This window comes from Colletotrichum paranaense (assembly GCF_030867605.1).
Source record: "Colletotrichum paranaense strain IMI 384185 chromosome Unknown Scaffold_1.1, whole genome shotgun sequence".
Taxonomy (NCBI): domain Eukaryota; kingdom Fungi; phylum Ascomycota; class Sordariomycetes; order Glomerellales; family Glomerellaceae; genus Colletotrichum; species Colletotrichum paranaense.
This window is the reverse complement of record NW_026848959.1, coordinates 3,333,254-3,358,912: the sequence shown is the minus strand read 5'-3', so window position 1 is coordinate 3,358,912 and position 25,659 is coordinate 3,333,254. Positions and strand designations below refer to the sequence as shown.

Genomic DNA, 25,659 nt, shown 5'->3' with positions numbered 1-25,659 from the left:
GGCAAATCATCTCGCTTGTGCCTTTCACGCTCTTTCAGCCTCTGATACGTCGTTCTCTTGAGTCTTGCCAGTCGTCCTCACTTCTCACCACCCCCCGGGCCCTTGGCTGCCATCTGCTCTCTTCCTCATCCTCTCGCCGCCGACGCCTTGTCTTTCTACTGGCCATTTGGGGTTGTTAGCTTTGCTTTTTGGCTCTGCTGTTGCTCTCTTGCTCTCGTTCTTGCTCTCGCTCTCTCGCTTACTTACCCTTCTCTCACTCTCCCGTCTCTCCCATCCTCTCTTCCACTAACCCCCCTCCCCCCAATTTCCAATCTCCTTGCACGCCTTGCCGTTGCTCCATTCTTCGTCCCTCTTCTTTCACGCATCATCAAGCTTGCCAAACTCGTTGTTCCCGACCTCTTCGGCCGGCCACGTCCCTCACAAAAAAAACATTCGAGCGATATTCGATATCTGCCTCTTTTTTCTCTTTCCAAAAAGGCCAACCCATTCACTTGTTACCAGCGAACCTTAATTTCTTCCGCGACGTACCTTGCTATTCCCTGCAACCGCTCGCTCGCTTTCTCCTCGCCCACTTTTTTCCCATCTGATTCGAGCACTACCACCGCCAACCATTACGACCTTGCCTTGGGACCGACTCCAACTGACACTGGCCGCCGTAAACCATTGCCCCCCCAGGCCCAGCCACTTTGCCTCGCCCACCTAGTCATTCCATTGGCGCCGCTTCTTGCGCGACTGAGCCCAAACCATCTTCCATTCTCCGCGTTCGACCGACAACCTCACCGGGACGTCGCCTTTCCTCCTCTTCCATTCCATCCATCGCCCACCCGCGTCGATCTTTTACTTTCCGACAATTTTCCTTCACCTCGGACCGCGTAACGAGCTTTGCGAATCGGCCTTTTACGGCCGACAACAGCTCACTTAAGGGGTTGAGGATTCTGGGAAGGCTTGCCGGTCCCCAAGAAGAAAGGAGGTGAGTGACGACACTCCATGTTCACCTCTGCTTGAGCCCTCGACGCACCCTATCCGCCATCAATCTCGTGCTCGCGCGACACACCGCCTCACCGAGGGAAGAGGCATGCTCGCTCGTCTGTTGGTCCCGACCCACGTTCACGCGCACCGCTTGCTCCGTCTCGGATGGCCACCAGTCGACAAACACGACCTCGGCCATGTCTTAGACCTTGGAATGAGAGGCAGAGGCGGTAGTGTCATGATTGATCTAAATGAGCCTACTGGTGCTCGCCAGCCCCTCCTGGGCATCGTCGCTTGATTCATGCAGAACCGTTGGTCTTGCTTTGAACGTCTTGGCTAACCACCTCCCTGCTCTAGCTCGACAGCATCATGTCCGAGAGACCACAACCATCCAACCCAGACAAAATCACACCACAGATTCAGCAAAACGGCCAGTCGAGTCAAGAAATGTCCAAAGAAAAGGTGCTTCTGGCGCCAGAGGAGGGTGGAAATTCAAAGAAGGGTAGGGGCTTCCTGCATGTACCGTCTCGGTCTTCCTCGCAGCGCAATCAATCCTCCCCGACGTCGACAGGGCTGAGCGGAGCAACAGTCAGCGATTCGAGAAACAGCATCGGCGGACGTTCGAAGGAGTCCAAGGGTAGTTTTTTAGGACGCCATCGAAATGGCAGTGTCGGCAGCCACCGATCCGGCATCGAAACCGAACCTACCAACACCCCCGGCAACACGCAACCGAATTCTCCCGTGAACCCCCCTCAGAAGAAGAAGAAAGGAGGGCTTTTCGCCCTTCTTGGGTGCTGCGGTGTCCCCGACAACGCGAACGCGATTGAAAACGGCGACGACGCTGTCCACAAGCTCGACAAGCTGCCCGCGAGACCAACGACCGCCAAGTCTCGACAGCCCACCCCGCAGGACCAACAACCCCCTTCGAACAAGCCGCAAATCCAGGAGAAGCAGCCGCAGCCCGAGCAGCCAATGACGGCAACCGAAAACAAAGGCAAGCGTGTGTCTGGAGCAACCACTGCCGACGATTCTACTGTTGGCGGAGAAGCTGGCGAATCCAAGCAAAACGTCGTCAGCAACGCCGGAGCTAGTAGTGCTGCACCCGCGATCACGGTAGAGTCGACCACTGGAGAGAAGACCAAGGAAGCGCCAGTGCTGGAAGCAGACAAGAAGGATGCCGAGGGAGACGAGGCGATGCCCGATGCGACTCCCGAGCCCGAAGAGAAGCACCAAATACCGCCCCCGGTAGAAGATGCGCCAACTAGCCAGCAGCTGCCGCCCCCTCCTCCGAACCCGCCGGTATCAGCTCCTATCGATGAGGCCATTCCAGAGCAAAAGTTCTTGCTGCCACCCATTGCACCTGAGTTCAAGGGCAAGAAATGTCTCGTGCTTGATCTGGACGAGACCTTGGTTCACAGCTCATTCAAGGTAAGCATTGAAGCTGATTTTTGGCCCTATTCCACAAAAAATGCTCACAAATCTGCAGATTCTCCACCAAGCCGATTTCACTATTCCCGTCGAAATCGAGGGCAATTATCATAATGTTTATGTGATCAAGAGACCAGGTGTGGATCAGTTTATGAAGCGCGTTGGCGAGCTTTATGAAGTGGTGGTCTTTACTGCGTCAGTCTCAAAGGTAAGACCGTCCTCCTCACCCAATCACTTGATTCTGTATGCTGACCCATCCAAAGTACGGCGATCCGCTGCTAGACCAGCTCGATATCCATAAGGTCGTTCACCACAGACTTTTCCGCGAGAGCTGCTACAATCACCAAGGAAACTATGTCAAGGATCTTTCCCAGGTGGGAAGAGACTTGAAGGACACCATCATCATCGACAACTCTCCCACGTCGTACATTTTCCATCCCCAGCACGCCGTTCCCATTAGCAGTTGGTTTTCAGACGCGCACGATAATGAGCTGCTGGACTTGATTCCCGTTCTAGAAGACCTCGCAAAGTCGGATGTCCAGGACGTCAGCCTGGTTCTCGACGTTACACTTTGAAGCTAAAGATACCAATTTCTTTTCTTCGTTCATCACCTCCGAAGAAATTTGCAGGACCGCGTGTCCCATCATAGCGGCAGGCGTTTGGGTTGAGATGGTTCGTTTCCAGCAGGTGTAGATGTATCACTGTCTAATCTTACCTTATAATGAGCATGGTGGAGGTACCAGACCACTGAGCCAGCTCACGGCGGCTTTCACGCAGCAAAGCTCGATGGCCGCATTTCAAAGGACCGCGAGGATGACAATTTCCATCAAAGAACCTCGGGATCGGAAAGGGAAAAAAAGTCAGGGCACTTTGGAGCTTGGGATGGCCGAACCGGGGCAGCTGGGGCATTTCTGTCACCTGGTGCTTCTTCGTCGGCATTTTTCGAATAATGCGGTTGAGGAACCCAACGAAAGATACCTGTCTATCAAAGACCAGTCATCATGAAGAACAAAAAGGCGGCTAGGAATACCATGGGTCCTCGTGTTGGAATCTGAAGGGGATGATGCCCTTTACGTGGCAGGATTTTGTTTTCCCTTTGTTCATTTTCTATGTCTGAATCGTACCCTCCACCACCACCACTAACACTACCCCCATACTACCACCATTCTCCGGGAGTCTGCAAGCAGACATTTCATCTTCCTGCGTTTATAGCCGGCAATTGTCGATAAGGAGAGCGCTGTTGCAGGAAAGCGTTGCGTTGTGTTGTATTTCACCATGCGCTGCATAAGCTGGCGCCGTCAGATGGAAGCTTTCAGCTGCAGAACGCGGCTGCTTCCTAGATATACAGTACCCTCAAATTCAATTGAAAGCATTCACAAGATTCTCAGTGCACGGCTGTATTTTTCTAAAGGGCGGAGTGAAGGGGGGAAAAGCATGTGCTACGACGAATTACAGTATCTGCATCTCGCAATGACAGGATGACCATGTATGCCACAGGTAAACTCATGTGGTGAACTTGACTGGTCTTGCCAGGATTAGGGGCCCAGTGGAGTTTCTGGGAGCCGCTAGCCCGCTACGCTGAGCAGCCACCCATTAAGGTATGTTCGCCGCCCCAGGGGGTCTGGAACGTCGGGTCGGAAAATCCCCTGGGCGGCGCCCAGCTGGTCCCCTTTCCAAAACTGTGGCCTCAACTCTGCCACTTTTGAGCGCAGGTGCACCCCCGACCCTCTAGAGAGCTTGAATTCCCATCATCACGCCCTCCCGACCGACCATCCACATCCCACACCATCCTTTCCGAACTTTGATTCTTCTTCCCGCGTCGGCTTTTTTGAACGAATTCTCCTGGTTTCCGAGTATCCTGTAGCGATCTTGGATCTTGTCCCTCGTCACACTCCTTCACAATGGTTAGTTATTCTTCTTCCGACGGTAATGGCCAGGCTGGTCCCTCGGAGCTGCCCCTTGCCAAACTGCATGTCGTGGCTTCACTTTACCACGTCGCACGCGACTCTTTGGGGCAACGAGCACCAGCTGCCAACACTGGAGTTTGCGCCTGATTGCAATCGGACAATGCGCGCGCGCCGAGGCCGCAAGACCTACAAATGTGGCCGAATAGGAGCAAATCGCTAACATTGAAATTGTGGCATCGCAGTCTTCCCCTCGACCTTCCTCGCCCGTTAACGGAGCCGGCGCTGCCGCTTCTGGCGCCAGCGTCGCGCGTCCCTCCTCGCCCACTCCCCCCGGCGGTCCCAGAACCGCCATCCGTCGCCGCGCGGCTGCCGACCAGAAGGAAAAGATTGCGAATGCGCGGCCGAACAGCACGAGAGCTGCCGGTGCTGGCGGTAGCAGCAGCACCATGCTGAGTACGTTCCCACCCCAATGACGTGTCCTTCAATCTCTCAGAAATAGTGTGGTGGATGTTGGCGAAGTGGTTGGAACCGAGGAGAATTGGAGGCGAAGGAGCTCAATTGATCCTCAAGAAAAAGAAGGCTAACCATTGGATTACACAGGACTCTACACCGATGAGTCTCCCGGTCTCAAGGTCGACCCCGTCGTTGTTCTCGTTCTTTCCCTTGTTTTCATTTTCAGCGTTGTCGCCCTTCACAGTAAGTTTGACCCATGGATTCATCACTTCCCAAACAGAGCAGCTAGCTGACCCAATGGCGCAACAGTCATTGCCAAGCTCACCCGCAAGTTCTCCTCTTAAGCGACTTGAGAGGACACCTAGAGGAGATGCAAAAGCTAGCCTTGGATGGAGCTCATACAGCTTTGCGAGGAACCGCAAATGCCAGGGTGATGCTGCCATAACCCAGACCAAAGGGATGCCAATGCGACGACAAAGAAAGAGATACGTGCTTGTCAAGGCACAGACTGCTGTTGGGACCTGCGGGGAGTGGAATCTGGCATCAAATAAACAACACAAAAGCAACCTTTTGACGATAATGGACAGTGGAGTGCCTGCTTGTGCTCGAGAGGGGGAGTACTTTGGTTGAAGAGGCAGAGAGCATGACTGATGCGCGCCGCTGTATTATACCTCTTTTTACATTTTATTACGCTTCTAGTCTAGATAGTCCAATATGACTTCTGGAACCCAACATTGTGCTATTTCTGACTAAGGGCAGTGGTTACCCCTCCACGTAGCTGTAGTCTTCAAATCTTAGCCAGGCGGAGATATCAAAGTTCCAGTAAGTTAGACTACCAGCTGATCCAGACTACCCTTGCGGCGACCCTGAGCTCAGTGGGAAGGAAGGTGACTGCTCAGGCGAGAAGCTCGATCCACCGTCCCACAATGGCGACCTGAGAGGTGGAGGCAAATGATTTGTGGTATGGAGTTGACGACTTGCTTTCGAAGATATTCAGGAGTCTTCCTAAAACACCAATTGTTCGGAGAAACTTTACACAGAAAATGAAGTCTTCCTGTGTCCCGAGTTAACAAGAAATGAACTTGGTTCAATAGCTGTTCAACTAGTGTCGCACGGGAACACGTGAGAGGAAGCCAGTGTCCGAACTCATTTTGGGAGGTGACCAGAGAGGTTCCGCGTGCGCGTGCCCACGATAAGTTGCAATTGGAGGAAATGCCCGTCCCCACTAACCCGTATCTCCTTCCCCATATTCTCTTCGTAAGCCAATTACCAATTACCACTCTCCCGCAAATGACTCGGTTGGCCACTCTGTTATCCACTCGCGCACAAAATCATTGCGGAGAGATACTCATTTTCAAACCTGCGGGAAAATTTCAACAGTTCACCGAGAGCAGCTTAGCTGTCTTCCTCCCCTTGGTGTAGTTGGTTCATCACGTTCGACTGTAATGGTTACATTGTCATCGAAAGGTCTCTAGTTCGATTCTGGAAGGGGAGAATCAAATCTTTTGCAGCTTGTCGTAGTTATTTTTGGTGTTCTTGATTTACTGCTCATTCTCTTTTGTTCCTGCTTTTGTACTCAGTGTCTACCGATCACTTTTGTTGCTCATTCTTATCCCTACTTTTGTCGTATTCACCCAGGAATATGTGAAGCTGTTGGTGGACTAGATTCTGGTGACGATGGATGAGATGTAGGTTCTGTAAGTATAGCCTGTGGAGTTGAAGAGTTTGTTGTTGCCTGATTGACTTTTGTGCTGCATTGCCGCACTCTACACCACTCGACTATCAACCGGGGACCTGTTGTAACCCGGAAAATAATCGCCGGTCAAACCTACTTGTGTAGGATGCCCGTGATGAACCATCACCTCGGACTGCTCCCGCCTACTATCAAAAAGCTCTTTCCAACTGCAAAGAGCCATGACTCTTAACAGCCGCCTCATGGGTATGAAATAGGCGGTCACCTTTCAATAACATCGAATCTCAGATGTCTCATATGATTGTTGCCTCGACGGAAGCAACCTCAGAGCTGCCCTGGGACCGGAGAATAGGATCATGACCGCACAGCCAACGCTCCACGCTTCCACGCGTCCCTCAGACCGGGACCCAGACCCTGGTCCATCTTTATTTGGTCCCCTGAAAGTATCCTACCAAGACTATAACTGACCAGCGAACCGGAAGACATCTTATAGTCGCTGCCTAACGTTTAACCTAGGCCTGCGGCTCAGACGTCGAAGCATTCCTCAAAACCTCTACTGGATTATTCCATAGACATTATCTCGTGCCTGAGACGCGTGTTGATTGAGCGGGCCCTCCCTTGTCTTCCAAACCCATCATCTCTTGGTCTTGAGTCTTGTGGCTGTGCGGGGTTCCAGAACCAGGTCCAGCTGGCCCTCTTCGAAATCGTCCCATCAAAACATCCCGTCATTGGCCTACCCGATGCCATCTTTCTTGGAGGATCTTCAACGCCTCCTCTCCCCCACGTCCTCAAGCCATTGGACGAATGATGTTGCGGAAAGGGAGGTGGACGTCATAGCTCTGTCCCCCCCGTCCATGGAATTTCAAGCCGGGAGCGCCCCGTGCCAGTCGCCCCAGTCCAGCTCGCTTGAACTGAGGCGTTGAACCTGTTGATGCAACTTCTCGGATGGTTGCGTAGGGCGGTGCTCATATGGGTTACCTCCCTCCTCCAGGTTGCCCATTTGCTTCACCTTACAAGGCAGTGGAGGCCACTGGGAATCTGGGAAGCCTGGCGGAGAAGTCGCTAGTGGCCCCCTTATCCGCACCCACCCCACCTCTAATCTGACCCTCGAACCCACTGAAGCTCCAGGGTCTTTCTCACGAGCTTGATCATCTCAGCTTTTGGCTCCGATGATGAAACGGGGCTGAATACTTATGCTGCCGGCCTTCGCTCCAGCACCTCGCTTGTCACTGCACCTGATCGTACCTTCTGACTATGCTCTATCTTCCCATAACCCAACTCAAGAACAATCCCGTTCAGCAAGATAATTGCCCACACGCATAACTGCCCATCGTGCCACGCTTGCTTGCCCCTCTTTTGTGTCACTTGTTGCGCTGGTGAGAAGGCGCCCTCGTCAATTCAAAGCTCTCAAACGTCCACAATCCCACTACAATAGCTACGAACATCGCCGCTACTATCTGCGACCAGCCACCCCGTGATGACCTGAACTTTCGGAAACAATTTCATTACCCCTCGACATCGTCACTGGTCCTGCTCCCCCTCGGTTGACGAGTCGAAGAGTTGACCTTCCCCGCAATGACGGTCGTCAAGAACCCAGAAGCGGGCGCGAGCTCGTCTGCCCCTCCCCCGCCACCAAGATGGCCCAGCGATTTGAACCTCAACAGGACGGACAGCGCTGAGGTTCCCGACGCCCTCGTCTCTGACGGATTCAGCTTGCCTTCACTGGAGGCCGAGACCGAGGCTCCGCCGGCCTACGGAGACCTTCCTGATCAGCTGCAGTTCAACCAGGCGGGCTTCGAAGCCGGCGCCAATGTAACGGGTAACTTTCAACTCCTACCACCAACGCCGCTCACATCACGAGATTCGCTGACAAGTGCTACTAGGAGACGGCCGAGTCAACATTAACATCAACCAGAGCGGCAATCGCCTGGCCGAGATCCTCGCCCCGACGCTACGAAACCAGCTTCTCGCCGACAAGCGACCCCAGGCACCCCTGCCTCCAGCCTACATCCCCCCGAGCCTTGGAGGCCAGCCGGGCCAGACCCCTCCCCCGCAGCTCAACGTCGTCATACAGATTGTCGGCTCACGAGGCGACGTCCAGCCCTTTGTCGCCCTCGGCAAGGTGCTGAAAGATACCTACGGCCACCGCGTGCGAATAGCCACGCACGCGACGTTCCAAAAGTTTGTCGAGGAGAATGGGCTCGAGTTCTTCTGCATCGGTGGCGACCCCGCCGAGCTCATGGCCTTCATGGTCAAGAACCCCGGTCTGATGCCCGGCTTCGACACACTCAAGAGCGGAGAGGTTAGCAAGCGCCGCAGGGGAATCCAGGATATTCTGCTCGGGTGCTGGCGCTCGTGTATCGAGGCGGGCAACGGGTTGGGTCCGCCACCAAAACCGCATGCCAAGGATCAGCCGCTGGACGAGCACTATGGAATACCTGGGGACCCGACGCAGAAGCCCTTCGTAGCTGACGCCATTATTGCGAACCCGCCGAGTTTTGCGCATATTCACATAGCTGAGAAGATGGGTATTCCGTTGCACCTAATGTTCACTATGCCGTGGACGCCTACGCGCGCTTTTCCTCACCCGCTGGCCAATATTCAGTCGACAAACACCGATACGGTCATGACCAACTATGTTTCTTACGCGTTGGTTGAAATGATGACATGGCAGGGCCTCGGCGACGTCATCAATAGGTTCCGAGACAAAGCGCTGGATCTGGAGCCCATGTCACTGATTTGGGCCCCGGGTGTATTGACGAGATTAAGAATCCCCTATACGTATTGCTGGTCTCCGGCACTGATTCCCAAGCCGAACGACTGGGGTCGTGAGATCGATATTTCAGGATTCTACTTCTTGAACCTGGCCTCGGCGTTTACTCCAGAACCTGATCTAGCTGCGTTCTTGGCTGCAGGGCCCCCTCCCGTCTACATTGGATTTGGCTCTATCGTGGTTGATGACCCGAATGCCTTGACCAGGATGATCTTTGATGCTGTTCATCAGACAGGCGTACGCGCGCTGGTCTCCAAGGGCTGGGGCGGCCTAGGCGCGGAAGATGTTGGACTTCCAGAAGGGGTCTTCATGCTGGGCAACGTGCCCCACGACTGGTTGTTCAAGCATGTGTCGGCAGTCTGCCATCATGGTGGCGCAGGTACTACTGCCGCAGGTATTCAGGCAGGCAAGCCCACCATCATTGTGCCGTTCTTTGGTGACCAGCCATTCTGGGGTGCCATGGTCTCGAGGGCGGGTGCTGGTCCAGATCCCATTCCTTACAAGGAGCTCACGGGAGATAAGCTCGCGGAGGCCATCAAGTTTGCTGTCAAGCCCGAAACTCAGGCTAGAGCCCAGGAGCTTGGTCACAAGATTCGCGAGGAGAAGGGTACTGATTTGGGTGGTAAGAGCTTCCACGACCATTTGGACACCGACGAACTTAGGTGCTCTATTGAGCCTAGTCGGGCGGCCGCTTGGCGTGTAAGGAGGACGAAGGTCCGTCTGAGTCCCATGGCTGCCGCGGTGTTGGTAGAAAGGGGCCTGATCAAGTATTCTGATCTCAAGCTGTGAGTCCTCGCGCCCCTTTAGTCACTCCACACAAAGTCATAACTAACATTTCACAGCTATCGGCCCAAGGAGTATATCACTGAGGGCCAGCCGTGGGATCCTATCTCCGCGGTCTCAACGTCGCTCGTCGCGGATATCAGCAGTATTGGTATGGCTGTGGCCGATTTTCCCAGAGAGCTGTTCAAGAGTCGTAGCAAAGGAGAAAAGACACCAGAGACTTCTACGCCTTCCCTCGCGGAAGCCTCCTCGAGCAAGCAGTCTCTTCATCAGAGCTCAAGCAAGCAATCTCTACATCAGAGTGATAAGGCATCAATTGCGGCTCCAAGCACGCATGCATCGGAGTCTTCGACACAGCTAGGCCTCATGGAAATGGAGGGCTCTACCCCGACGCTGCCGCAATCTCCACAGCCAGACACACTGTCGTTAACCCAGTCGCAGACGGCTTCCACTGCTCCTTCCATGGTCTTCAGCCCTCCCGATGGTGCGTCGATTGCTCGTAGCGAAACTACTCCATCAGAACATGCGTCAACGACTCAATCTGTAAGACCACCCAACAGTCCGGCGAAGAGGTCGTTCAAAGAATCGATGCCTGCAAACGTGGGTGTCGATGCTGCCGTAGCAGCTGGAACCAGCGTTAGTCGCATCGTTACTACCGGTGTGAAGACACCGATGAACGTGTGCCTCGGCTTGGCAAGAGGTTTCCGGAATGCCCCTCGATTGTACAACGATGACACTGTCCGGCCGCCCGAGAAGGTGACGGACTTGGCAAGCGGTATCAGAATAGCTGCTAAGGAATTCGGCTACGGCATGTTTGATGGCATCGGTGGACTCGTCACTCAGCCGCTCAAGGGTGCTGAGAAGGAAGGTGGGATAGGACTCATCAAAGGTTTCGGCAAGGGTATCGGAGGTTTGATTCTCAAGCCCGCATCTGGTGAGTTGAATCCGTGCCATCCCCCGTGCTCAATCCCTTGCTATACTAAGAATTACTGTTGCTAATTAATACAGCTGTATGGTCCGTCCCCGCGTACACCATGCAAGGTGTTCATGCAACTCTACGGAACGCCTTTTCGAGCAGTGTCCAAAACTACATCATTGCGTCTCGCATGAAGCAGGGACAAATGGACATGGAAAGCGCCGGCGCCGCGGAGCGCGAAGACGTCGTTGTGCGTTGGAACAACGTCAAATTTGACCTCAAGAACTTCCAGGCCATGAAGTTGAAGGAACAGCGAGAGAAGCAGAGGGCCGAAGGCGAAGGACCCTATGGACAGCCCGAGAAGAGTCTCACGGCCCCGGTCACGGGCTGGGCCCACACGAGGAAACTGTCCTTTGAGGAAAGGAAACAGCTTCATGCTCGAAAGGAAGCGTGGAAGAAGGGTCATGTCGAGGCCGTTGTCCCTGCCTCGAGGTCGGATCTGTCGCTTTCAGAACCTAGCTCAATGAGTGCCGCCGAGGACGAAGAATTTGAGCGCGCTATCCGCGTATCCGTCGCCGAAACGTCGCGCGGCAACGCTGAAGAAGACGCTGCGGTCGAGCAGGCTATCCGCGCAAGTGTCAATCACTTCCGCAGTTCCGGAGTTCCTGACATACGGGCCGAGAAGGCCGCGCCCCTCGACAGAGACGCCAAGAACCAGGACCAGGACCCGTTCACGAGCGCCGAGCTGGAGATCACGGACGAGGAGTACCAGCGGCTCATCGAGGAGGCCATCAACCAGAGCATGTCCCTCAAAGCCGCGGGAGTACAGCCGGGCGAGGGATCGCACGGCGACGACGAAGAGTTCGAGCGCGCCCTCGAGCAGTCCCGGATTGCCCAGCAGCATCCCCCCGCACACGAGGACGACGAGGAGCTGCAGCGGATCCTGGAGGAGTCTAAGAGGCAGCACGCGGAGGGAAACACAAACGAGGAGGAAGAGTTACGGAAAGCAATCGAAGCGTCAGAAGCCGCGCATCGAGAGCAGCAGAATAGGGACGCCGCGGCGCTGACGGAGGAGGATGTCGTGATGGAGTACGTTAAGAAGCAGAGCCTTGCCGAGGAGGAGTATCGACGGAATGCGTCAAAGGGTAAGGGACGCGATGTATCGGCGGATGCTGATGAGGAGGAGGATGAGGAGCTGAGGAGGGCGATGGAGGAGAGTTTGAAGATGAGTGGCCGGCCAGGAGGGTCGAGCTCTTACCAGTGATTCTTTGAGGTTTCCTGCTTCTCTATTTTCTTTTCCTTTGCAATAATGGGGTTTGAGAAGATAGATAGATGGCACAGCACATCCGAGATACCATTTTAGTTTTCCCGAGTCGCAATCCGATTCTTATGCTCTCTAATACTACGTATCCAACATGTAGAAGCGAAGCGGGGCGGTTCTCGAACCCGGGATATGGCCTAATCAGGAAACCGAGGTCCTCAACGATACGGCATGATTGGTTGAGTGAGTGACCGACAAGGCACGGCCATAATGAGATGAAGACAAGAGAACATCGGATCACATTCACTGGATGTCACTTGGTTCTAAAAAAAAAAAAAGTATAACAACTAGTGGGTGTATTGGTTTCTCGAGTCAGTCTCCACCCATAGAGCTGGCTGATGATATGTAGTCTCCCTATGGTACAATTCTCTACACAAACTTGCTAGGCAAGTATGATTACTGTCCACTTCCTGTCGTCTACCTTCGTTCCTTGTTTTTCTTCCGGCTCAGTAGGAGCTCAATCGCAAAAAGAGCAAGTGTATAGCCCGATCGTCGTATTATCCTTCTCAAATTTGCATTACTTCGTGTTCCTTTTGCCCTTAGTTTCAGTGCAATTTCTCCTTCAAATAGATCACTGCTGCATATCCTGCGCAACAGTTTGTCGTCATTCCGTGAGCGCACCATGGACACTTCACCGTCGTAGAGATGAGTCCGCTGACTCCCAGCTTCCGGTCCTCCACCATGCTATCGGGCTTTGCCATACATTCGTAGACTTTGCTCGGCATGTCGTGCAAGAACTTGCAACTGCAGCATTCCACAAGCATCTTGGCAACGGGCTCGGGGATGCCGTTGGGAGGTACAATGGATGCACGTGAGACGCGACTGGATCGCGGTGGCGGCATTGATTTGCGGGCTTCCTCGAGATAATGTGAGGGATTCGAAGGCCCCTTGGTGGACACAATCGACTTCCTGGAAGCTACATCCGCAGGGAATGAAGACTGCGAGGCTGCTTTGGCGTGTAAATTATTCACAGAGCCACGCTTTGATGAGCGGGGCGGTGGTGGCGGAACAAGAGACCGGGGCACGAGAGGTTGATGCTTGAGCTTCGGAAGGAAACTAGTGTCAAGTGCGAGGTCAGGACTCGAGCGGCTCTTAGTCAAGCTCGGGTGACGCTGGACGACGCTATGAACTTCCTCTTGTACCGGTTCAATGTTGGTGCTGCTAATTTCCTGAACGTGCCCATTCTTCCCATAATCGTATGGACTCGTCAAAGAAGCGGATGTCAGTGGGGTTGCCATCGCGGATGTCTTCGAACTGTCGGTGTGTATTGGAGTGGGATAGCTCTGCGACGAGTCGCTGTCCTCGGCATCAGCAACGCTAGCCTTCCTACCAAACTTCTCCGTCACCAAGGCTTCAAGCTCGTTGAGATGAGCCTCATGATTTTGGACCGGAATTTGAGGGGGCAGGCTGATCCGTTGATTCGTAGCAATTGGAGAGGCTGTCTGCATCGCTGCCTTGTGAGAAAGCCTGTACGACCGAGTGTCATTCGTAACAACCACTGTCTCGTTGTCGACCCGACCGAGTTCTCCGTCCAAAGGCGGCAACCCCTTTTCGGATTGCGGCCTTGAAGAATTAGGAGTGGTGGCGGGTGACGGAGAAGGCAAGGACTCGTCGCATGAAGACATCGAAGATCTGTGTGTCGGGCGTGCTGATGAGTCTCTCGAAGTCGACTCAGTAGACTCGGCAAACGGACGAGGCGGGGCTGTGAAAGGGGATGGCTCGTCGGTTGAGTACCTAGAGCTTGACGTTGAGTCGGGTGTCATGGTAGTATCGCGCGCCGCTCTGGTAAAATAATTGGAGACAGGCGGCTTGGATGATCCCGGAGTCGACACTTTCTGGAATGCGGCTTTGGCTGCATCCTTAAAGCTTCTGATGGCTGCTCCGGGGGTAGCCGGATGCCTCTCACGCGATGCCGATCTTTCGGGAGGCAAAGGTATCTCTCTAGACATCATTCTAGACATGGGTGGTCCCTGAGACGTGGACCGGTCGAATGATTGCTGTCCCGGGCTGCCTGCTGGCGGTGTGTAAGGAAGTCGGAATGTGAGCGTGAAATCTTCAGCCGAGGCTGATTGGTCTTTGTAGCCGCCGAGGCTAGAGAGCGATCCGTTACGTGGAGGGAAGTTGGAGCCCATTGGGCTGCTCTCTGAAGAAGAGGAGTATGCTCGAGACTGTAGTGGACGATTGGAGGCCGGAGGATAGTGAGATTTGGCAGAGACGCGAACTTCGTCTCTGTAGCCGTTCATGGATCTTTCTCTGCTTTGTTGGCGAGACTGGTGAACGTAACTCTCTCTTCTTCGTCCTCGCTCTTGCTCAACCACAACCTCGCTAAGTCCGTTATGAATCTCCAACTCATCGTCGTTGGCGGGCACTTGCGATTGCTTCGTGCCGTTCATCCATTGGTGAAAATTGCTCACATCAGGTACAGGCGGTGCTGTGGGCGAGACTAAAGGCTGAGACCAAGCAGAGGTGTTGATAGAAGCAGATCGTGGGGTCTTGGGCCCGTATGAGTCTTCGTCGTACTCGTCAGGTCGCTCTCCTTGCGGATCGAATGAGAAAGAACGCGGCAACGCTGAAGGTGTCATTGCTGGCGGGGTTACCCTAACTTCAGGTCCAAATGAGTGAGATCTCTGACCGGTCAGGAAAGAAGGCGGATTAGGTTTTCTGAAGGGAATGCCGGCGTCATTCTGTCTTTTCTGCTCCAGCTTCAAGCCGCCAATGAAGCCTTGGTCATCGTTGTTGTGAGACTGATTATGGGTCTTGTGGCCTGTCAAAGCAGCTTTTAGCTGCATGGCTACCGAGTCTGACCGTTGTCTGGCATGCTGAGGACGGATTGAAGGTGGTGGCTCATAGAATGCCTGGGCGCTGGCTGACCGAAGATGCTCATTGACGAACACGGTTGGGCTAGAGATTGACCTCGATGCATTTGGAGGTCTTGGCGGGGAAGCTTTGGTGTTCGGTCCAGCTTTGCTGAGCTTAGCTGCCAACTTCTTCTTCACAGATTTGGCCTCCTTCTCGGCTTGCTTCTCGGCCTGTTCCTTTTCCTTCTTGCGCATCTTGGCTTCGATTCTCTTTTCCTTCTTCTTGTTCTGACCAAAAGATTCCCAGCTCGGTGAGTGGCAAATCGAGGAGGCGTCGTCGGCAGTTGGTTCGTCGACCATATCGACGTCGAGGAAGGTCACTGTCTTGTGCTTGTGCTCTACCGATTCCTTGCGCTCCGACCCGCGATCGATTTCAGACTTGACGTTCGAGGGCGGCGGAACGGAAATGGAAAGAGAAGGCAACGCTGTTGCTCGGCGGACTGCTTTCATAGCAGAAGGTGGTAGCTCCGGTTTCTGTGTGGGAAGTTGAGCTGATGACTCCCTCCGGCGAGACTGGAGAGGAGCTATAGGCTTCACAGGCGGAGCGGGATGAACTGTAGGAAAAGGTTTCAGTTTCGGAGGTGACTGGGCAGGTCGGCCATGATTAAGCTGTTGCTGAAGAACCTGCTGAAACGCCAGGTGAGAGGGATGGGTCGCCGCAGGCATGGACTGATGCCCCTGAAGACGCTCGAGCTACAAGTTGAAGCGTGTTAGTGGGTGGGAGCTAACATAGCCAAATTGGGTGTGGATGCGACGTGGTAGGAGGCGTCAGGTTAGGGTGGGATCGGCCTACCTTCCGAATGTGTTCCAGCTCCAACATCTTTTGAAGGCTGTCAGACCGGCCGCGTTGCGGTTTGGTCGACTCGCGTTGAGCCCCCGTTGCAGTCATTCTTGGATATCTTGTCGTGCTTGTCTCGAGGCGTATTTGGAGGTGGATTATCGTAAGTGGAGCAGTGGCGTCGAAAGTGGGAGAGGATAGCCAGCTAGTTTGTGTGGCAGATGGTGAAGAGAAGATGATGCGTTGCTAATGGAGGCGTTTCTGCGTTGTCATTTCTTCGTGATGCTGATATGGCGTTTGCTAATAGTGACAGACTAAAAGGTGATGCAGTAAACAATTTGTCGAAGTGTAATTGCGGCCGAAAACCCCCAGGGCGTGGCGGTGAATTGACGTTGTAGAGACGTCGTCGCGCAATTCGAGGTGTGACCCAAAAAAAAGACGGTGAAAGGTGGGCGCGTATCCGTAAAAGTCGAGACGGAAGAATCAACAGACGGTCGAATTGGGTATGGGAGAGGCTAAGGCCAACGAGAGAAAGTGCGACAAAGTAACGTTGTCGTCGTGAATCCAAGGAAAGTCGGAAATTTCGAATTGTCTAGCGAGGGGCAGTTACAGTTACGAAAAGGGAATTCTGGAGGAAAGAGCAGGGTAGGGTTGATATTTGGGAAGGAGCCGGGGTTCGCTGAGACTAAGAGGGGTTCTCGAATGCGGGATGCTGGTCCTGATGCTGATGCTGGTAAGAGACGGGAAAAAGGAATACCTAGAAGGAACTGCAGATCGGGATGAGCTGGATCCTAGTCATCGGAGGCACCTTATGCAGACTGCAGACCTGGAGCTTGTTTACAACACCGCAAGCACCTTGACCTATCTTAGAGGGCAAGGCCAACAAGATGGCAACGACACCACAGACGTTTAGCAACCACCTTGGACCATTGAGTGAAGTCAAATTATGGTCAGATTCTATCAGGTCTTGCCTGCACAACAACCGGGAAGAGCCATGGCCATTGAGCGGGACACAGACAGGCGTAATGAGATGGCTACCATGGGGATGCCTTCTCAATGGGCAATTGGTGTGAGCGCGAGGTAGCCAACGCGCATATTAGCTAAGGTGAGCCGCTCTCATCCGACATCGTGCAGACTACACCAGGCGGCTTACCCCATAGAGGTCAGGGCAACGCGAGATGGGATGGTGATCAGCCCTTTACCATCCCAGAGCACGTCTGAGTTGAGGTTCGGGAGCGAGAACAGGTGCAGCAGGGCAGAGGTCCCGGCACACATTCAGCTGGACAGTACCTAGAGAAGCTGCATGATGTAGGCAAAACCCAGTACCCAAGAAAAAGATTAAGCAAGTAAGGTACCGAAGAGACATGATGCGCCAATAACTTGGCAACTAGGTATCGGCAGGACCTGCTCAGCGCACATTGTTGCTTGAGGACGGGAACAGAACCTGTAGCAGGCACTTTAGCAGCAGGCAGCTAGAACAATGTACCTTGCCGTGTCATGTCATGATGGTCATATTGCTTGTTACAAAGGAGAGCCATCGGGGTGTTGCATGTCATCTATCCGTTGGCGGGGTGTTACACAGCGGAGCAGTGGTTGTGGCGGCGAGACTAAGGGACTTATCCAATAGCGAGCCGGAGAAGGTGTCTTCGATTGCCCCTTCACCGCAGCAAGATGGTTAAATGGCTGGTTATCATGCCGCTTGCCATGCGAGGCCTTGTTGAGAGGTGGTGTTCGGGAGGGTTCCCTTTCCTCTAGACACATGGGAATTTTGAGTTGCGACACTCGATACGAGCTTTTGAGGTGCGTTGGACGGTTGGAGGAGCTCCAGCTGGACCGGGGACCGCTGCAGACGCCAGTGACGCCACCCCTTGGTATCCACTGTTAGCGAACACCGGCGATTTTATCCTGGCGATCAGCACCGGGACATGGCTAGCTTAACACCCACCGGCTATTTTGAGAAGGAGCAAGCGGGGGGCTCTGCTCTTCCCCCTGGCTGTTGAACTTCGTTTGCAGTAAGAAAGAAGCAAGCAGGAACGCTGGTGTTCATTGTTTCCCCCACACATTACCTTAGTGATCACACAATCGTGTGAGCGTTTTCCCTCCGTGCCTTCCATTCCTGAGAAACAAGGCAGTCAGGGCATCCCCGGCCGTTGGCGTAGCGTCCTTTGTGGCTTCTGCCCGCAACCCACCTCGTCCCGCCGCCAAAAGCCTGACCTTATTCCCATTCCCTCGCCTCACCTGAACTTGAAGCTGTGGATGACCATGTATGTGGACCCAACCAGACCGACGACATCTTGGCGACTGTTCTGCCCGTTAAACTTCAATCACAGACCTCTACGAACATCAGTCCCTCGTCCGACCTGTCTCTCGTCATCAAAGTTTATGATTTCTGCTATAGACCCAAGACCAGCTCGTCGGCACAAACCATCACGCACAATTCAGTGGTCACTGACGGCACAACTCGTATTTTGCACCATGCCATCAACTGACGCCTGCATATTGTCCACTCATAAACAATCCCACACCACCACCACCACCGCTGACCCCGACCTGCATGCCTTGATCGATGGGCTCCCTGTCTTCCATTCTTGGCTCGCCTCAAAGCCCTCACACAGCGAATTCGTCCGAAAAGAAGGTGCCGGCACGCAAGCGAGAAACGAACCAAAAGAGACAAAAATAGTCGAGGAGACGTTGTGGCATACACCCACGCCAGAATGACACACAAGGCTAGCCTGCCCTCAACTGCCTGCGTCTACACTACCGTCCACGTTATCCACAGCCGGACGTGGTGGTCAAACAACAATTCAATCTCGTGGATTTCATAATCCTGGTCCCCCTCGTCGCGGCACCATCGCTCTCCACACGTCACCGTACCGGGCAACCCCTGGCTCAATCGATCAAAATTGCTGTTCATCGGCGTCCCTGGAGCTAGTCCACTTCGGCAAGGGAGTCCGAGCCTCGCCTTATACCTCAAACCAAAGCTACCCTCTTCTCACGACAAAGCGCAGAGCGCACAGGCTTTGATTATAAGCAAGGTCTAGGACCTTCTTGCTGAAGCCGAAAGGCACCCTACCAGCCCGTCTTTGGATCGACAATGGCTTGGCCGTCCGACCGCCCGATAGCCTGCAGAGCTGTTGCCCAGTAATTGCTGATCTTGGAATCACGTTTCTGAATTGAGCGACCATACGCAACTTTTCCACGCAAATATGCAAGCGACTTGCAATAAGAAATCGCTTGTATCTTGATTAGCAGAGGCCCGCAGGCTGTGTCCTGTCTGACGAACCTACCACCCTACTTATACAGTGACACCGCAAGTGCTCAAAGCATCCCAACACCATGGATGCGGTTACGCCTCGTAAACGCCAATGTCCAAAATCGTTACCCAAATAAACCAACCCATGAAGAACATGCAGGTCTACAAAGCACATCGCGATGCTAATCGAGCCTACCTACGCTGCATTCCGGCTCGTCGTCCGCTCGTTCCGTTGCATTTGCTCCTCCACGGACTCAGGGTCCGGGCTCACGTGCATCCAAACCTCATTGCCCTTCTCCCAGCTGATCAGTCCCGAAGGCATGCCCGATCCATCGCCTTTACCCATCAAGACCCGATTCTTGTGCCGAAACCATCTCTTGATCCGCAGAGTTGCTTCGTTGTCCACCTTGAGGCGAACTGCGATCCATTGGTCGTCCGGTCGGTGATCGTGCGTCACCACAGCAAGTGGTTCTGTTGGTGGCTCTGTTGTTTTCAAAATTTCCTCGTCTACCCAGGTGTTGTACTTTGTCTGCTCCGGAGGTAGCGTGATTTTCAAAAACTCGAGCGACGGTGATATCGTCAGGTAGATGGCTCGCAGAGGATTCACCAACGTCTTCATGAACAGATCTGTCCAAGTCGAGTACAGAACTGCAAAGTCTGTCTGGGAGAGATGGGTTGACCCCCGGATCGTCATCATCCAGGTGAGCGCGTTCTCGCCCCTGGCCTCGTTGCAGACGTCGACAAGTCTGTCAAAGTTTTCTTGCCAGTGCATAAAGGCTTCCGATCCGATCGACAACAACGGTTTCTTAACCCGGTGACTGGGGTTCTCTCCTGCGCGTGGCGTCGCCGGGCCCCAAGCGTCAAGAATGATGCCTTGACCAACCCAGCTAAGCGACTCGGTCCGCAAAGCTTCGACCGTCGTTGCTCCGCCAAACGAGTGACCCATTATCGTCACATTGTCGAGAAACATCCTATCTTGCCAGTCATCCCATACGATGCCTGTAAGCCCTTTGGAGCTCGACGCCACATTGCCCTTCTTTCTCAGGTTCATGGCTGCAACTTCGTGCCCGCGACCACTGTCGATGTATCCAAGGATGCGGAAGGCCTCCTCGATTTCCGTCATTCTCATTTCAATCTGCGCAGCGCGTAGCTGCATATCAACGCCCTGTTCGTTGTTCGGTGCCGTGTCCTGCTCGTTATTCTTGGGGAAAAGATAGTCTACGCAGTAGTGCTGCCCAGAGTCTTTTCCGTTCTTCTTGTTCTTGATCTTTTTGGCATTGACCGTCTCCAAGGAAGATTCGCTATCGGACACCTCCCGATGTTCCGGGAGGTTCACATAGGTCCTCGCACCGCTCCCATCCCTGTGCTCGATTGCCACAACAATGAAGCCGTAACTCGCCAACTCTCCACATATGGAGCTGTAGCTCATCCTCGAGCCGCCCAGGCCATGGCTGAAGATAATGACTGGGAACTTTGGCTTCTTGCACGAGCTCGACTCCTCGTTCCTCGCCGTCTGACCCGTCGGACCTTCGTCGCCCAGCATCTCTTCCGGCCAATGCTCTGCGAGCTTCGCGTTCCTCAGCGCGGGGAGTTTGGTGAACATGGAGGTGGCGGCGATGTAGGCCGTTACGGGCAGATGCGGGATGCTGAACTCCTTGGCGTAGCCCTTGCAGGTGAGGACCCGCGGACGCGGGAGCCATCCGACCCGTGAGAGCTTCGGCTTCTTGGTACCGCCGGCCTTTTCCCCATTCTTCTTGCCGTGATGATAATGCTGCTGCTGGTCATGGTGATGATCGGGGGCGGCGTGGTCGTCCGTCTGGGTCTTTACGCTGCACGGGTAGTAGACGGCGAAGAGGACGGTATCGAGCCTCAACAGCGGGACGTTGTGGCGCCTGAGCTCCGAAAAGGTACGCGGTTGACGGACCGGTGCTTCGATCTCGAGGAATCCCACGCCGTAGGGTCCCGTGTAATAGGGGAGAGAGTGCAGGAAACGTTCTCTGAGTGTCTTGGGCGGGTTCGTGTCGGATCGCCGTTTCCTGTCCTCGGTTGAGGCCTTCTTCTTGGTTTCTGAACCCATTGTCGGAGAGAGAGAGAAAGTCCTCAACCTGCCAGGATCGGAAGGATGCTCAGCAGGTCTCAAAGAGGCGAGAGTTGAGTGAGGTGCAGGGGATATCCTATGCCCGTTGACGGGGAAGTCGAACGAGAGGGCGTGGGTTGCTGTGGAATTTAGATGTCATGGCGGTACGGGTAAGCGTGGAGACACAGCTAGGAGGGAGGTCCCGGGTTTAAGGTAAGTAAGTAGGTGGAAGGGATCGGAATTGGGGGCTAAGATGGGCTTCGCATTCCTAATGGCGCGTGTCTACAAAGTATGCAGGAACCCTAAAGGGAAAAACAATGAGACGGTAAAGGGGCCCAGGACAAATCGCGCGCCGCACGCTTGACTTTTTCTGTTCGCTTGGTGGTCAAAGGGGGCTGTGAGATTAAAACGTGAAACCGAAGAGTCCGGAAAGGACGCCTGACGTCATTGGGAGAAAACTGCCATTGACAATTAAAACCCCGGATTCTTTGAAAAGAATACGCGCGCACATCACTTGTGGGAATTTGGAGGAGCGGGCAGGGGGCTGTCGTTATCGACAAGGGTTAAACTCCCAGAATCCAGTCTAGAATCACAGACACAGTCAAGTCCCAGTTGGCAATCGCATGGCATCCGTTTCCCACCCCCATTGGGGTCTCCAATTGGAGATAATCGTATTCGCAACGTGGGTGCTTTGATTCCCGTTCGTAGGGCGACGTAGGTTTCACTCAGCGAGACATGTGTTTTTTGATCCGTGTGCTGGGCATGCGCTTCTCAACTAACACACAGGAATGCCCAGAAAAAAGGGATTCAGCGTGGAAAAAAATCCCAAAAAAGTCAATTCCAATTGGCTGTACTCTGTAGGGTTGAGACAATTGCTGGATGCCTCGGCGCTCGGGTATTGCATCCATCTGTCTCTCTCTACCACTCCACGTCCTCCCACATGCTTCTTTCTCGCTCGACGGCCTTAGGGCTACGGTGAGGCGCACCGCCCATCCGGCCATCGTCCGGACATCTCGAGCTCAATCCTTCGTCGCGACGCGAGCCCGGATGGCATCGTCTGGCCTCTTTTTTTGTTTTCCTCCTCTTCTTTCCTTCCTGGCCTCTCAAATTCCTCTCCTCTCGGCACGCGACCTCGGCGAAATCTGTCATTGAAGCCGTGGATGAGTGATTCCAAATGGAAGTTTTAGGCAAAAGCTCGCGTGCCTGACGATCGTGGCTAGCCCTGATTCGCCTCTGATGGCGGCGCTAGAGTGCGCGATATCGGGTAGTTTCTTTCGGCGATGCAACCGGAGAAGGTGGGCCCAAAATGCGACGGCCTGCGGACTTATCGCCGGTTACCGCCGGATGGCCGGAAGTGATCCGCCGCCGCCGTCATGAGAGTGGACCCGATGACGCCAAGACTTATTCCTCTGCAAATGCTCAGATCCGGTCCGACTACGACTTAATTTTGGTTGTTGGGAAACCGATTGTCTAGGAGATTGTCGTATTGCCACAGCTCTGGCTGATAATCCATCGGTAGTCTCCAGTCGGCCATATCCATAAATCCGGGGAAGAGCTGACCGTCATTGGGCGACGCTAATCCTGTTGACAAGTCCATGAATGGTGACGTTTGTTGTTGCTGCTGCTGGTCCGCCATGGAAAGACTTGTCATGGAACCGAGGACATCGGGGGTGCTTCCGGTTATACTACCGCTACGGGCCGTTCCTGGTCCGGACATCTGGGGAGAGAAGACTCCCTGCATCGCACCCGCGGAGCCGGGCATCATCGGCATACTCGGGGCCGGGAGTGGGACTTGCTGAACGGGAAGCATGTGTGGAGGCAAGGTCGGGGTGTTTGCCAGGACCGTAGCCGCAACATCGGCGATGACCTTGATGATTTGATACGAGATGACACTCTGGTGGTACGGGTCGTACTTTTCGAAGAAGGAAATGACAGTGCGAATTAGGTCGAGATCACGGCGAGCTCGGGGGTTGCTTTTGTTCTGGAGAATATTGACGAACAAAATGTCAACGCTCCAAGCGATTTGATAGAGCAGGTAGCTAGAAAGCGAGTATGAGCTGCATCATTCATTACATGGTTGAGATGAGGACACTTACGGCGTGTATGGGTGCTCGATCTGATGGTAGTTCAGCAGAGATATGGCAGCACGCGATGCGCTCACGCAAAGCGCCAGACTGGGGCCTATATCACCGGCTTCTACTCCCTCTTGATCCTCCAGCGTGGGTAGCCGGAAGGCCGCAGAATGGATCGCGACAACGAGTTGGAAGTAGGTGAAGTGCAACGTCGTCAGACACACCAGCCTAGAGTAGTCGCCGTCAAGCAGGGCATCGACGTTGTCGGCGCGGATCATCGGAGGGATGCTCTGACGCCATTCTGTCAGCTCGTTATCAAGACGGCGGATCTCGGCCTCAAGCTCGGCCGCAGGAAGGCCGCTGCGAGAGTACAACGTCGTGGAAATGCGCCCCTGAATCTGGGCAAGGCGGACCTGCTCGAGGAAGAAGTTGAGCGTCACGTCGTTGGGGTAGTAGTACATGCTGTACCCATCGGATGGGTGCTCTTCGGGGAGGTCCAGGAGGAAGTCATCGCTAATGAGGGCAGGCTTTCCGATCCGCAGCATAAGATCGTGGTCGATCACGTATGCGTGCCAGAAGAGACGACGGCGGTGGAGGTGTTCTGTAGGGATGAGCTGTTGAGGGCGCGCAAAAGTCACGTCCGGCTCTGGCCGATGATAGCCTGCCATCAAGAGGAGCTGGACCGTGAGACCCATGAGGGTGAGCGCAATATGGTTCTCAGATGTGAAGCTGAAGTAAAGAACCTGCGCAAGGGGTCAGTTCTTGTAACCTTGGGGAACATGGGCAGCGTAGGGGAACCAACTGTTGACAGTAATGCCCCAATCGCCAGAGGCGATGGTGTGCGCAAGATGATATTGGGTACCATTCCCAGCGCATTGTGGATGTATTTTTGATACTCTTCCCTATTCCGCATGCCATTCCTCTTGCGTAAGGTGTGGGCAATAATAACGTTGACCGCCATGCGCCAACCTGGATCCGCCGGCGGCTGGCCCTGGAAGTAAGACTTGAGAGCTGCTCGTACCTCGTGCTCCTGGAACAGTCGTATGCCAGTGTTCATGGTCACGAAATAATCTAGGTTGGATTGAATCAGTGACTGCACCGTTTTGATACTGAGACCCACTTGAACCCGGGTAGACGGTCAAAATCGCTCGAACCACCTGGCTAAACTTACCGTTGACACATTCCATAATGACATGGTTTGGAGGTAGAGGATGATTCGTGTCGGCAGGTTCAAGATACGGCTGAACATTGCCATACACGACCTTTGGTTGCATAGCTTTCAAGGCATTGCTGAACCTCGAATCGCCAATGAGAAGCTCGATTTGACCCAGACCTTGCGGCGAGAGTAGGGAGCAAGCACCTGGCATATGAACACTGTCAACAACCACGATCTGGAAGGACCAATGGCATGAGCAAGAAGAATCCATCATTACGTACCTGCTGCGATTATCGTACTTTCGTCAGGAGCCCCAATGTAATACGGTCTTGCTCCGGTCGAGGCTGACGAAGTAGCTGATGGCGGCGATGGATAGTTGTCAGGGTTTCCGGAAGACGGGCTTGCACTACTAGCCTTACGCCTGGACAGGGGCGATGGGTTGTTTGACGACGTCGTCGCCAGGGGTGAGGCATTTGAGGCACTTGCCTTTGCCGCCTCACTGGCGGTCGGAACATATTGCTGTGGAGGTGTCGGTCCCTGGTCTGGCTTCTGGAGCTCCTCCACCAGCCTCTCCATCTGAGCCAGTCTCGAAACTACATCTTCATAGAGTCTGTTGAAGGCAACACCATAGTGAATGTGTCAGCCATCCACGAGCCAGCAGAATAGATCGGAGATAAGGGTCACATCGACCCCCCCTTTCCCCTCGACAGCAACTAGTGAGTTGAGGGCCAGGATGAGGGCAGCGAGTGATTCGCTGGGAAGGAGATGAGGAGGTTCACTCACGGTCTTTGGCGACGTCCCGACGACCGTCGTCCTTCTGGCCAGGCACATTCCAACCCATACCTGACACAGTTTGAACAAATTGGCGTCTTGTGGTCACATCTAATCTGCAGTTGCAACGACGAGCCGTCCCGACGGTTAGCCCAAGATGAACCCCACACGCTTAGTTGCTCGGTCTCGCTCTCTCTCTCACGAATGCTGGGGTTGAATTATTCGCGCCGATAGGCGTGAAGATCAACGGCATCCAGCATCCTTCCAAAGAGCGAGGGCGAACCAGCCCACCGGGACAGGAAATTGGACCCTTACCTTGCGGCGCCGGCATGGAGTGCAAGCCAACGGACGCGGTCTCGGAAGTGCGTCGGACCCGCGGTTGGCCGCTTGTCCGTCTGGCGGTGACTGATGGTCTTCGGGGCTCTGCTCCATAACTTTGATGCTTGGCGTC

At 54.2% G+C, this 25,659-nt stretch overlaps 7 protein-coding genes across 7 annotated transcripts; 3 read left to right on the top strand and 4 right to left on the bottom strand.

The window, feature by feature from the left end:
• Positions 1 to 1,338: 1,338 nt before the first annotated feature.
• CPAR01_01188 (NLI interacting factor-like phosphatase) lies at positions 1,339 to 2,972 on the top strand (the record flags this gene model as incomplete). The annotated part of the gene is made up of 3 exons (XM_060485477.1): positions 1,339 to 2,397; positions 2,456 to 2,605; positions 2,661 to 2,972. The coding sequence occupies 3 exons, from the start codon at positions 1,339 to 1,341 to the stop codon at positions 2,970 to 2,972; spliced, it is 1,521 nt and encodes a 506-aa protein (XP_060356334.1).
• Positions 2,973 to 4,298: 1,326 nt separating this feature from the next.
• CPAR01_01187 (protein transporter SEC61 subunit beta) lies at positions 4,299 to 5,101 on the top strand (the record flags this gene model as incomplete). The annotated part of the gene is made up of 4 exons (XM_060485476.1): positions 4,299 to 4,439; positions 4,547 to 4,757; positions 4,905 to 5,000; positions 5,067 to 5,101. The coding sequence occupies 4 exons, from the start codon at positions 4,299 to 4,301 to the stop codon at positions 5,099 to 5,101; spliced, it is 483 nt and encodes a 160-aa protein (XP_060356333.1).
• A 1,422-nt stretch (positions 5,102 to 6,523) lies between these two features.
• On the bottom strand, positions 6,524 to 6,694 carry CPAR01_01186 (uncharacterized protein; the record flags this gene model as incomplete). Its single annotated transcript, XM_060485475.1, has 1 exon — positions 6,524 to 6,694. One exon carries the CDS (start codon positions 6,692 to 6,694, stop codon positions 6,524 to 6,526), a length of 171 nt encoding a protein of 56 aa, XP_060356332.1.
• A 1,331-nt stretch (positions 6,695 to 8,025) lies between these two features.
• Positions 8,026 to 12,186, top strand: CPAR01_01185 (glycosyltransferase family 28 domain-containing protein; the record flags this gene model as incomplete). Its single annotated transcript, XM_060485474.1, has 4 exons — positions 8,026 to 8,269; positions 8,334 to 10,008; positions 10,066 to 10,940; positions 11,015 to 12,186. 4 exons carry the CDS (start codon positions 8,026 to 8,028, stop codon positions 12,184 to 12,186), a joined length of 3,966 nt encoding a protein of 1,321 aa, XP_060356331.1.
• Positions 12,187 to 12,788: 602 nt separating this feature from the next.
• On the bottom strand, positions 12,789 to 15,990 carry CPAR01_01184 (uncharacterized protein; the record flags this gene model as incomplete). Its single annotated transcript, XM_060485473.1, has 2 exons — positions 12,789 to 15,794; positions 15,895 to 15,990. The coding sequence occupies 2 exons, from the start codon at positions 15,988 to 15,990 to the stop codon at positions 12,789 to 12,791; spliced, it is 3,102 nt and encodes a 1,033-aa protein (XP_060356330.1).
• Positions 15,991 to 19,328: 3,338 nt separating this feature from the next.
• CPAR01_01183 (platelet-activating factor acetylhydrolase) lies at positions 19,329 to 21,209 on the bottom strand (the record flags this gene model as incomplete). Its single annotated transcript, XM_060485472.1, has 1 exon — positions 19,329 to 21,209. The coding sequence occupies one exon, from the start codon at positions 21,207 to 21,209 to the stop codon at positions 19,329 to 19,331; it is 1,881 nt and encodes a 626-aa protein (XP_060356329.1).
• A 1,441-nt stretch (positions 21,210 to 22,650) lies between these two features.
• On the bottom strand, positions 22,651 to 25,278 carry CPAR01_01182 (fungal specific transcription factor; the record flags this gene model as incomplete). The annotated part of the gene is made up of 6 exons (XM_060485471.1): positions 22,651 to 23,248; positions 23,306 to 24,024; positions 24,084 to 24,400; positions 24,453 to 24,614; positions 24,719 to 25,030; positions 25,221 to 25,278. The coding sequence occupies 6 exons, from the start codon at positions 25,276 to 25,278 to the stop codon at positions 22,651 to 22,653; spliced, it is 2,166 nt and encodes a 721-aa protein (XP_060356328.1).
• Positions 25,279 to 25,659: the final 381 nt, after the last annotated feature.